This window comes from Falco peregrinus, chromosome 14 (assembly GCF_023634155.1).
Source record: "Falco peregrinus isolate bFalPer1 chromosome 14, bFalPer1.pri, whole genome shotgun sequence".
NCBI lineage: Eukaryota > Metazoa > Chordata > Aves > Falconiformes > Falconidae > Falco > Falco peregrinus.
In genome coordinates, this window is record NC_073734.1 from 24,388,151 (window position 1) to 24,399,190 (window position 11,040).

The window sequence follows — 11,040 nt, forward strand, 5'->3', positions numbered from 1 at the left end:
TAGGTACCTTCTGAACAGGACTTTGCTTGGAAATTACTGCAGGAATGTGAAATATGGAATATTTCTGTGTGAAGAGAAAATGATGAACTGGCTGGAGACAGAGTGCAAGGCTGCTCCCTTTACTTTATCCCATCTCCATCTCCCCCCAGCTTTCTTCACCTGCCTTGATGTGTGCATGTCCTGAGTTAAAGCGGTGTTGGCAGAGGCACAAAGTCCTGCAGCCCAAGTGCCTGCTGTGGGAGGAAGGCAGCGTGTGACTTGAAGAATGTTAAGGAAACTGTGGGAAGATTAGGAAATGTATGATGAGTTTTGATAACCAGAGGAAGCAGGTCATGTCCTGCTTCGAATGAGCTCTGCTTGGAGGTATGAAAGCAGCCTTTGTCACAGTCAGGAATCAGTCAGTCGTCTTGGCACTCTCCACTCTGGATGAAGATGCTTTGTGCTGGCAGGATGAAGCTGGAGACCTTTGGGATCTTGCTAGTGCTTGTCCACACATCAGCAGCCTGTGAGTTTGGTCCCTTTCCTTACAGTGTCACAGGGATTGTCTGCAGGATGACCAAGCCTGCGGCATTGCTGTGTAAGTATCTGCTGTACGGGGCTGCATTTCCCCCCTCTTCACCAGGAGAAAGTATTGGTAGAACAACCAAGTGAGGGGGTTTCTTGCTTCCCCAGCTCCTGTGGAAACTGTTTACCTAGTAAGATGCATTAACACCTGCCTGGGAGCACGAGTTAAAGCATGGGCTTCTGAACTAAATAGGCACAACTTCTCAAAGGAGCTAGGAAGTGGTCCCCAACCCCTCTCCTTAGCCCAAACTTTCATCAGTGTTCCTCACTGGGGGCTGGCGTGATGGAAGAAATAGAGCAAATGTGTTTGATGTCTCACCTTGCTGCAATCTCATCTCTTGGGGTTGGTGTGCAGAAGGGGAAAAATCGGAGTTCTCTGCTGCTGTGGGTGTATTTGCAAGGGTTTGGGGGCTTTGCAGGTGGGGGAAGAATAACTAGTGCTTCTGCAAAGGCTGGGAACAGCTCTGTCCCATTCCCCTCTGATAGCGGTACATGCAGAGGATGCTGGGCCAAAATGAGAGAGGGTATTTCTGGAAGAAAAAAATCCTGTGCAAGCTTGTGCCTGAGGCTGAGGCGGGAACGGGCTGGATAACATTTGGAAAATGGGTTCAGAAACTTGAATCTCAGTTTTCCTTTGGAGACCCAACAGCTGACCGCAATACAAGCAAGCAGCAGCAGAGGAAAGCAGTGGGGTAAAGCCAACAGTAGCCTTGGCCTTTCCAAAATCTGTCCCGAAGGTGCAGGTGAGGTGTGTGACAGCTAGGCTCAGTTCCCTGGAGCCAGTCCTGCTGGTGACCATTGAGCCACACACGCTGCTGTCCCCAGCTGCCATCAGCTGTTAAAGAATTTTTATTTCTTAATTTATACTGAAGATACTTCTAGTGCTTCCTTAATCTAATGGTATTGCCTTGGATAAAGCTCTTCTGTAGTGCTTTAATCCAGGGTGCGGACCCAGCTTTGCAGCCAGGAGACAGACTAACTTTGCAGTTTGGTATCTTTGTCCTTTTCTTCCACTGACAGTGAACCAGGAAACAGCACAGGTCATCCAAGCTGCATTCAGAAATGCCAGATTCCCAAATATCACTGGGGAAAGGTCCATGCGGCTCCTTGGCAAGGTGGCTTATGGGTTGACCAAGTGAGTATCTCTGTGTCTTTGGGCCAGGGGAGGTATGGGCTGATAGAGGGGAATGGAAACTGGCCTCCGAGGGAGCTTTGATCCAGCAGTTCCTGGTGAAAGCAAAGGTCTGGGCTGGGGCAGATGCATTCTGACCTATGTCATGCAGGCTACTTGCCCGTGAAGGTTTAGGTTGCTGATCTATTATTTGAGTTTTTCCAGCTTTCTGGGCAGCCAGTGGTGCACCACGTTGAGCGTATCTCTGACAGCAGGGATGGGGGGTCTGCCCCTGCAGGCTGGAGCTCCTGGGGCCCATCGCCGACAGATGGTGCCCATGGAACGTTGAGCAGCAGAGGGGACTTGGCCATGGCTGCCATAGCCACCCTCATCAGCAGGATGTCACTTGGTCACGCTTTGGCAAACAAGTTGCTGATTCTTATTTGAGGACAACAAATGCAATGGTGCAAATGCAGGATGTATTTCCTGCTGTGGCACAGAGCACTGCGACAAAACGGGGCCGTTTCTGCAGCACGTTGCTCTGTTTCCTGTATAAGCATTACCCCTGCCTTGTTTCCAGACATTGCAAGGAAGGAGCAGTGCACTGAGGCTGAGCAAAAGCACTGTTGTCCTTGTGTGTGGCCCCTGTGACCTGCAAAACTCCTGTGTCTGGAGTTGGCACAGGCCCCTTGGAGACCCCCTGTCCTCAGGAGCAAACCTGTCTTGCCTGGTCACAGAAAACAGCCCCGGGGTTGGGGACAAACTGGGTTTCTGTTGTTTCCAGCATCCAGGTCAATGACTTGTCCATAGAGCAGAGTGAGGTGGAGCTCAAGGAGAACGATGCCATTCACATTGCCATTAAAAACGTGACTGCCTCCTTCAAAGGGACCCTGACCTACGGCTACGCTGGGGCCTGGTTGTAAGTACCTGGGGGCTGGCTGCTGCCGAAAGACAGGGCTGGCCCACAGCAGGATTAGATGTGGAGGGGCTGTGGTCCTTTGGCTCTTTAGTAACGGCAGCATTGCTTACAGCCTAAGCAGAACAACATTTCATACGCTAGCAGCACTGCTTAGCCCTGTTACTGCTACTCTCACCTTGCTTTCTGCCTTTCCATCCCCACTGTTGCCCCTTGCATGAGGAGATGGCCAGAGCATACAAGTTGACTTCTTCCCTCTCCTTTGCTGCCCCATAAACTCTGACTGGGGGGAAAAAAGATGCTTAATGCTCCTGTTCACCAAAGTGCTCCTGAGGCAATGGTTTGGAACGATTTGAAGTCAGAGTACTTGAGGTGGGCTGCTGCATGCTGGGGTTTGGCACACCACAGTGCAAGGACTGATGTGAGAGGTGTTATAAAACCCACCCCGTGGCTCATGTGTGGTCAGGAAGAAGCTGCTCGCAGCACAGGTTGCTAAATGTCCTCTCTTCTGCCATTACAGTTTGCAGCTTTTTCATTCAGTTGATTTTGAAATAGAGTCCTCCATTGACCTCCAGATAAACATTAAACTGAGTAAGTAACAGCTGGGGATTGCTAGCTGCAGGGGTCTCCGTGTGTGTGCTTCCTCCAGAGCAGCGGGACAGACCGGGCGGGGGGCAGTGAGGTGGGGCTGGCTCTGCTCACCTCTGTGGGGATAGGATGGCATCTGGAGGTGGGTCTCTCCTACCCAGTGTGCCCAGGGCGGCAGGTAATGTGGCCCTTGAAGACCTCATAGTTTTAAAGGATCAAGCAGAGGAGGCTGGTATAAGTCTTTTCAGCAAATGCTGGTCTACACCAGCAGCAAGTGAAGAATGGTCTGGCCTTCTGGACTCTCTTTGGGACCAGCTTTTCATGTCCTGCTGTTCAGGATGATTTGAAAAAAACAGGGGGATGTTTCGAAAGAGTGAGCCAAATGAGGGCTTTGGTGCAGGACATTTGAACTTCCTTTTAGTCCACTTTTTCAGCTGTCTCCAGATCAAGGCCCAAGGTGTGCTCTGGGAAGTGAAGCCTCTTCCTTGGGGAGGTCAGTGGACTTGGATTAGAAAGGGGCAGAGGCAAACTACACCCCTCTGCTTCCCATAAAGGATGAGAGGAATGTGGAATATCACACATGCCCCAAAATAAATTTCCTGCCTCAAAACACATTTTCCTGGTAAGGTCCCAGAGGGAGAGCAGCGTGAAGCTCTCAATGACAGTATATTGCAGTTTCCAAACTCTTTGCAATATGACTTAATTCCCTCCCCGCTCCGGTGTGTCGGTTGCACATACTGCCCAGGTTCTCCTGGGTGATGTTAGGGGACAACACTGTCCTTGATGACAGGAGCTAGCGAAACTGGCAAGCATCCAAATGAAGTGTGAAGAAAGGTGCCCAGTAGACTAGCTCAGCAGGAGTTGTTGAGCAGAAACCCTATGTTCAGGTGTAAGGTAGCCCATCTGCCCTGACTTTGCGGGGTCCTGAATCTTTTGGAAACATCCCACACGAGGTATGGGGAACTCTGACTGGTCCAGGTCTGCAGTGTCTGTAAAGTACACTTGTCCTCCTCATCTCCATAGCAAATTAGCAATTTTTTTTTTCCTTTCATCCCGAGCAGTGTGCCAAAGGGACCAAGTGGCTGCTGATGCCTCAGACTGCTACCTGACTTTCCACAAACTCACGCTTCATCTCCAAGGAGACAAGGAGTGAGTCTGTCCCCCTTCAAAATCAGGCTTTGCTTGCCCCACTGCTGGTCCCTGAGTGCTTCAGCCCAAGTGTCACCCACTGTGGGGACCACTGGGCAGTCCTTGACAGTGCTCCCTGTCTGACGCAGACCAGGCTGGCTGAAGCAGCTCTTCACAGACTTCATCTCCTTCACCTTGAAGCTTGTTCTCAAGAGTGAGGTAAGATCAGCCACTGCTTGTGGACGGAGGAAAGGTCGGTTTGTATGCTAGGCACTTCTCTGCTCACATGTGCCCACAAGATAATAGCAAGATAACTTTAGTGCCTGCAAAAAATTAGACAAATAAATAGAATCCACAAAAAAACCCAGCTTGGACCAGGTGAGAGGCTGTGCTGACACTGGAATCTCTGACAGTGCCAGACTCTGACCAACAGCCCCCAGATTGCAGAACAAGGCCAGCTCTGCTCCACAACCCAAAATCCTAACCCCTGCCTTCAGTTCTTCCCCTCTTTTCCTCTTGTAGGTGTGCAGCGAAATCAATTTTCTTGCCAAGATGCTAGCAGATTTTGTACATGATTTGGCCGGTAAATATCCTTGATTTTCTGCTTTCTTTTTTTTATGTGCAAATTTTAATATTTGAGCCCCAGCAGGTCAGTAGCCATACCCATCAAAAAAGTCCTTTGAAAATGTGTATGGGATTCCAAGCCCTCAGAAAACAGCAAAATAAACCTTAGCAATGTTATGTGTTGAATTTTCTGCATTGGGCTGATTTTTTTAAGGGTGATTGCACTGGCTGAAATGCACGTTTCAGTTCATAAGGTATTTCTTCATTGTGTGTAATGACCAGAGGTACAGGATAGCTGCAGAAGGATCGATGTTAGCTAGGAACAGGAGCATGCATTGGCGTATTGGGGCTGAGATATTACAGCATCTGTATCTGCCTGTTGGAGGTTTTCCCATGGTTCCCAGTCCCACTTACCAGGGAAAGGAGCAGAAACTCAGAGCAATTACTCAATTTCCCAGTGGAAAAACTGAGTCAGTGAGCAGTAGCAGGATCAGCACTAGCACGCAAAGGAGTGGGACACCCCCACCAGTCCCATCCCTGTGTCCCAATCATCTTCTGCAGCAAGTCCTAAAAGTGACTGTTGCAAGCTCTGCTTAAGGTCATATTTCTGGTGTGAGGTTTTTGTGTTTTCTTCCTGCAGCAAACTTTGTCCGGGATGAGGATATCAGTGTGGATATCTCCCTTGCATCAGCTCCTTTAATAAAAGCAAATTACCTAGAATCACATCACAAGGTAAAGTAACCCAGGCTGCTCAGAGACCAAAGGTTTTGTGCTCATGTTCACTGGAGGGCTGAGAGGGGCTGGTCCCTTGCTGCTGTGCGGTGCTGCAGCCAAAGGTGAGCCTGCAGCAGGGTCATGCCAGCCTTTCGCCCAGCCGCCCACCTTGCGCTCTGCTCCGAGGCCAGCCTGCCCGGTCTGCGCCTCGCAATGAAAATGCAGGTATTGACACGTGGTCCTGTCTCCCTACTGCTGGTTGTGGCCAACGTGCCTGCTTTCCTTTAAAGGGCCTTGTCCTGTACAAGAACTACTCTGATGTCTTCAGTGACTCCGTTTTCTCCCCGTCGCTGCTGACCGAGTCCCGAATGCTCTACTTCTGGCTGTCTGAACACAACCTCAACGCTCTGGCTTTGGCAGCTTTCTTAGACAAGCGCCTGGTATTGACCATCGGAGGGGAGAAGCTGCAGGTGATTTCAGGGGTGGTTTCCTCCTTACCTCATGCAATGTACTTTGGGGAGAGAGTAAAAAAAAATCTCTAAATGTTTTTTGGTGAGAGCTAGTTTCTGTAGAAGATAGAAATCTATAGTCAGTCATTACATGTGATCCTGGTTAGAAATCAGTACCTTCTTAGTGAGCATGTGCTACCAGGCAGTGTTACCCCTTAGAACAATAACACCAGCTGGCAGAAAACTTGTCTTCTGAATTGACAGGATTATCTGTGGGAGTACTGAAGTAGAAAAGCGGTGAACTCAGGAGGAACTCAGCCATGCCTCTGAACTGGCTGCAAACTACCTGTCAGCACTCTGGCCCATTCAGCTTGCACTGGGGCTGATCATAACCTTGTCTTTCATTTTTCTACAATCTATTTCTGGTTTGTTTCTGAAGGCGCTGTTTGAAATGGAAGACACAGAAGCTCAGCGGAAGGCAGTGCAGATGGTAATTTTTGCTCCTATTCAGAGCATTTTATGTCAAATAAGGAATTTTTCAAATGGATTCTGTTGCACTGTAACATCTTGTCCTTCCCTCAACAGCTTGAGTCTTGGGTGGGCCTGATGGGGAAAACCAGGGGCTGATGGAGAAACTTGTGCTTTGCAAGGAGGATTTCTGCACCATCCATGCTGGCACAGCTTCCCTGAAACCTGGCTGCGTTATTTGGCTTATGTGAACTGGAGGAGGAATTGGGGACTACAGAAGAGATGCAGCTGTGTGGCAAGTTTGCATGAAATTGGAATGTGGTATGGGAAAAGCCTGACTCTTCTGTTCCTCTTTACTTGACCAGATTTTTCAAGGCACCTCTTACAATGACTCTGTGGCCAAGGTGTGGAGCGTCGCCCACCCCCAAATCTCCTTTCAGCCTGAAGGAGCAGTTGTGAAGTCTTTGGTAGCAGTGGAGGTCAGCACCCTTTCTGCAGGAGAAGAGTCCCTGATGCTTCTATACATGGAGAAGGTTAGTTCTTGCTTCTTCCGACTGTGAAGACCTTGGGATAGGCTCTGTCCCGAGTCTGGACTGCTTCTGGTGTGCAGGGACAGTAATGGCAGGGAGCCCTTTGGGAAGGGTGGGTGGCTAAAGCACGCGAGGTGGCAAAGGTGCATCAGTTCCTTTTAACACTGCCTTCTATTCCCTCAGCATTCCCCTGGGAAAGGCGATAGTGACTGTGCTGACCCAGAGCCTCCTCTATTAGGCCAGCCCATCGCTGGTATGCAGGGGGATAAAAGCAGTGGAAAGCTCTGAGCCCCCACTAACCTGTATCAGAATGGTGAAACTCCTTTAGCTGAGGTATTTTAGGAGAGAATGAAGAGAGAATAGGATATTTAGGAGAGAATACATGGGAATGTATTTGTTTTGAAATCTTCTCATTCCCACATTCTGGCTCTGGCCCCCACTTAGAGGATGGCTGTCTACTGAAATGAGGATACAGCTCTGAAGAATGCAAAGCTCAACATACAACCTTTTCCTCTATGTATGCCTGTACAAAAGTTCCTGCTTACACTGTATTTTACCCCAAACTGCTTTATACTGAATCTAAGGAGGCAAAAAAAAACCCCTCAAACCCAAAACCCAACCAAAACCAGCCTTGCTGTTGTGGGTAATGTGCCAAACAATCAATATGTTTGTCCAACCTTGTAATTATGGGCTGCTATGGATGCTAAACATTGCACAAAAACAAATCCCTGCCTGAGGGTAGACCACACTATTTAAAGGGTTAAGCTGTAATCAAGAATAATGCCTTCCCTCTGCAAGTATCCCACCTTAGCAGGGTGTTACTAGGAAATACCAGGGATCTTTTTTGTGCTCCAGGAGGTGCCTTGAAACAAATTGTTAGTGGGACTGCAGAAGCCCTGAACTAGAGATTGTCTCTAAAATTGTGGCTCTCAGGATGTGATCCGCTTCTGGCCTGCCAGTCTCCTGGTTATGACCTGCAACTGGATCACAAAATGTCCATTTTAAGTGAATGTTTGCATACAGGAAAAAGCGAGAAAATGAGCCTAAATGGCCGTAATTCAGAGACTGCTTTATTTTTTCTTTCGGTTACAAATGCAAACACTATGGTGACATTACCTGTGGTAGCCCTGGCTACCGCTGGGACTGTCTCTCCACACCCAGTCTGATATCTTTCCTTGTGAGATGGATGGTCGTTGGGAACCAACACTCTAGATAACCATTTCCTTCCTAATGCAGGATTTAGTTCACGAAGTGGCAAAAGCATCAGTCCTGTGGATGAGCCAGTCTAGAGCCCCACAGGCTGAGGCTGTGGGCATCAGGGGGGAATTAGTTGCGTGGAAATGGAGAAGGAAAATACTGACCTTCTCTAGTAATACCTGGAGGTAAAGCCAGCAGAATGTTGAACTCCGGGTCATAGAAAATAAACCAGAATGTCCAAATGCAACTCCATGCTATAAGGCAAGATGAGCTACATCCCAACCGTGCTGTTCATCTCTGTGCAGGAAATCACAGTCACCGTTCAAGCTGCCTACACGGAAAAGAAACTCATTTTGCACCCTTTGGACTCCAGGTTGGTACTGTGGTCTCTTGTGGCTTTCACTGCCTCTTTTAGCTTATGTCTGAACAAAAAGAGGATCTCTCCAGCCCTTAATGAGTTTTTTCCTTCCCTTCAGGATAGACTTTAAAGTCTTTAAATGCACAGCTGATCCAAGTGGGGTAAGTCCTAAGAAAGTATTCTCTAGGCCATTTGTGGCTAAACGTTGTCTTTAAATCTTTTTTGTATGAATTTTCTGGCTTTCAGAATGACCCATCCATAAGAAACTTCCTGCACACAATGATCTCAGTTGTTGGGATCCCAGAAGTGATTTCAAGTGAGTTTTCCCTTTGGGGAAGTGCCAACCCACTCCATAAAGTATCTAAGATCAGATGTCCTAAAGTTAAACACTGACAAGATACATCAATAACCCTGACAGCTGGAGGGGGGTCGGGGGGGACACTACGTTACTGATGCAAGTTTCTGCTGGATTCACTTGGGGAATGGGGAAGCCTTTGTAAATGGCTGGGACAAAGGAAAAGAGAGTTTTCCATCAGGCCAAAGGTCATGGGGTGTTGAGGCACAATTAGCTTTTGGCAAAAGGCAGACAAAAGGCTGCAGTACATGACGAGCAGCAAGCCAGGATGGCTGTATCTGTAACTGGATGGGTTTACTGATTCCATAGAGATCGGAACAGCTTTGACTTCACTGATGAACAGCAAAGGGCTTAATCTATTTGAGATCAAAAATCCCGAGATCATCACAAGAAAGGTAAGCAGAGTTCAGAAATACCTGGCTCTCAAAGCCCTTCTTGGGAGTGTGGATAAACTAATATAATACTTTTTTCTCTTCTCCTTTTTTTAGGGATATGTAATTGTACAACTTGACTTTAGCTTCCCAAATCATTTGCTGCTTGATTTTCTTGAGAAGAGATTATAGAGCTGATCCCTTCATAAAGGAGCATAGGAACTCGTTTACAAACAGAAGGGTTGTATGTGAACCCATTAAAAGATCAGCTGATTTAAATATGCTTTGGTTTAATTTTCTTTTCCTGAGAAATGCTCCAGTCTCCATGCAATTGCACTTGTGCAGAGCCTTTCTTCTGTGAAGATCCTGAAGTCCGCACCTCTACGCATGCTACTTTTTCCAGGATCTTTAAAGGACTTGTGTGCTTAGGAGTAAGGGTTAGACTCCTGAAGTGCATGGGCTCTGGGTTAGCACTCATGGAGATGGCAGAAATGGGCTTTGCCTACTTTTTTGGCATCTCTGTTCTTATGTTTTGGAAACGTAGAACTTTTTGTGCTGATCTGGGTTTTGTTTCTGCCATGGGCCAAGAGACCCCTGACGTTGACAGACTTCAGCAACCCAAATGATGTTACCAAGCTTCAAGTAAGCTCAGAACAAGTTATGCTACATGACAGGGGTATGGCTGAAGAAGGTAAATGGGACATGAATTTACAGTGCAGTCCAATAATGGAGTGGTCTTGTGCCCTGGCTGCTTTCTTTACAGAGCCTGTAGACTCTGTGTAGAGCTGTAAAGCAAATTGTTATGCCAGTGTTGTTGAGACTGTGGAAGCAAACTTGAGAAAAGCAATAACAATGATAAGGATGCCAAAACGATTGTAAGAGAAAGTGTGTCTGGTCAGACAGCAGGTTCCTGTTCCTTCCTACTTCAGTGCAGTAATTTCTCTGAAGTGGCTCCGTTATTTTCCTGTACCGATTCATGCTTCCCTTTTTTTAATGTCTCTTCACGTGGTTTGTGGCTCTGCATTGCCATGGATGCTGTCCCCTATCCCGCTCAGCACCTGAGGCCACCAGCCTGTCCCAGCTGCTGGGTTAACGTCTCTTCAGTGGTCATGGTGCCCAGCGGGGGGAGAAGGACGGGGTGTGTGCGGTGGGCTGGGTTTGCAGGTTGCTCCATGGCAGCCAGGGAAGGTTTATCTTGCTGGGTCTCAGCCGGTTGTGTCCATTACAGATGGGAAAGGTGTGTGCCGTGGTGTGGCTAACAGTGGCCTGGAGGAAGCCCAGGCGCAGTGGGCAGCGTTCCCCCCCTTTCTGCCCCGCTCCCCTCGCTGGCTCCCGGTACCGACTTGGGCATTGCCCATACCCCTCACTGAGGTGACATTTCCCTCTCTGCACACCGCGGGAGCTGGCTTCTGTCAAGCCACGGCCCTCTGGTATGGCGTCCCGCTAGAGGGATGAGCGCTAATGAAGGAGGAATGGCAGGGCTGCCTTGGGGCCGCCTCGCCCTGCCGGGGGGAAGGTGGTTGCTGGGGACCCTGGGGGGTGACAGGCTGCCCCTGCGCGGGGGCTGTGCCCAAGGGGCCAGCGGCCGGGAAGCTGCGGTGGCCCCCCGCCGCCCCCAGGGCCCGCGCCTCGCCGCCAGCCCCCGCCAGCCCCCGCCGCACGATGGCGGCGCAGCCCGGCCCGCCCGGCGCAGAGCGGGCACCGCCGCCGCCGCCCCACGTGCTTTC

The 11,040-nt window shown here is 49.2% G+C and overlaps 1 protein-coding gene across 1 annotated transcript; it reads left to right on the forward strand.

The window, feature by feature from the left end:
• Positions 1 to 372: 372 nt before the first annotated feature.
• On the forward strand, positions 373 to 9,592 carry CETP (cholesteryl ester transfer protein). The gene is made up of 16 exons (XM_005229238.4): positions 373 to 577; positions 1,585 to 1,699; positions 2,460 to 2,594; positions 3,112 to 3,182; positions 4,241 to 4,328; positions 4,457 to 4,526; positions 4,830 to 4,890; positions 5,512 to 5,603; positions 5,876 to 6,055; positions 6,474 to 6,524; positions 6,868 to 7,035; positions 8,535 to 8,602; positions 8,706 to 8,748; positions 8,834 to 8,903; positions 9,252 to 9,337; positions 9,431 to 9,592. Exons 1-16 carry the CDS (start codon positions 427 to 429, stop codon positions 9,503 to 9,505), a joined length of 1,524 nt encoding a protein of 507 aa, XP_005229295.2. The 5' UTR covers positions 373 to 426; the 3' UTR covers positions 9,506 to 9,592.
• The last annotated feature ends 1,448 nt before the right edge of the window (positions 9,593 to 11,040 follow it).

Excerpts from the sequence above, each read along its gene's own strand:
- CETP (XM_005229238.4), top strand. The coding sequence starts at position 427 with ATGAAGATGCTTTGTGCTGGCAGGATGAAGCTGGAGACCTTTGGGATC. Across the intron at positions 6,525-6,867 it reads AGCGGAAGGCAGTGCAGATG|ATTTTTCAAGGCACCTCTTA; the intron begins GTAATTTTTGCT and ends TTACTTGACCAG. Across the intron at positions 7,036-8,534 it reads TGCTTCTATACATGGAGAAG|GAAATCACAGTCACCGTTCA; the intron begins GTTAGTTCTTGC and ends ATCTCTGTGCAG.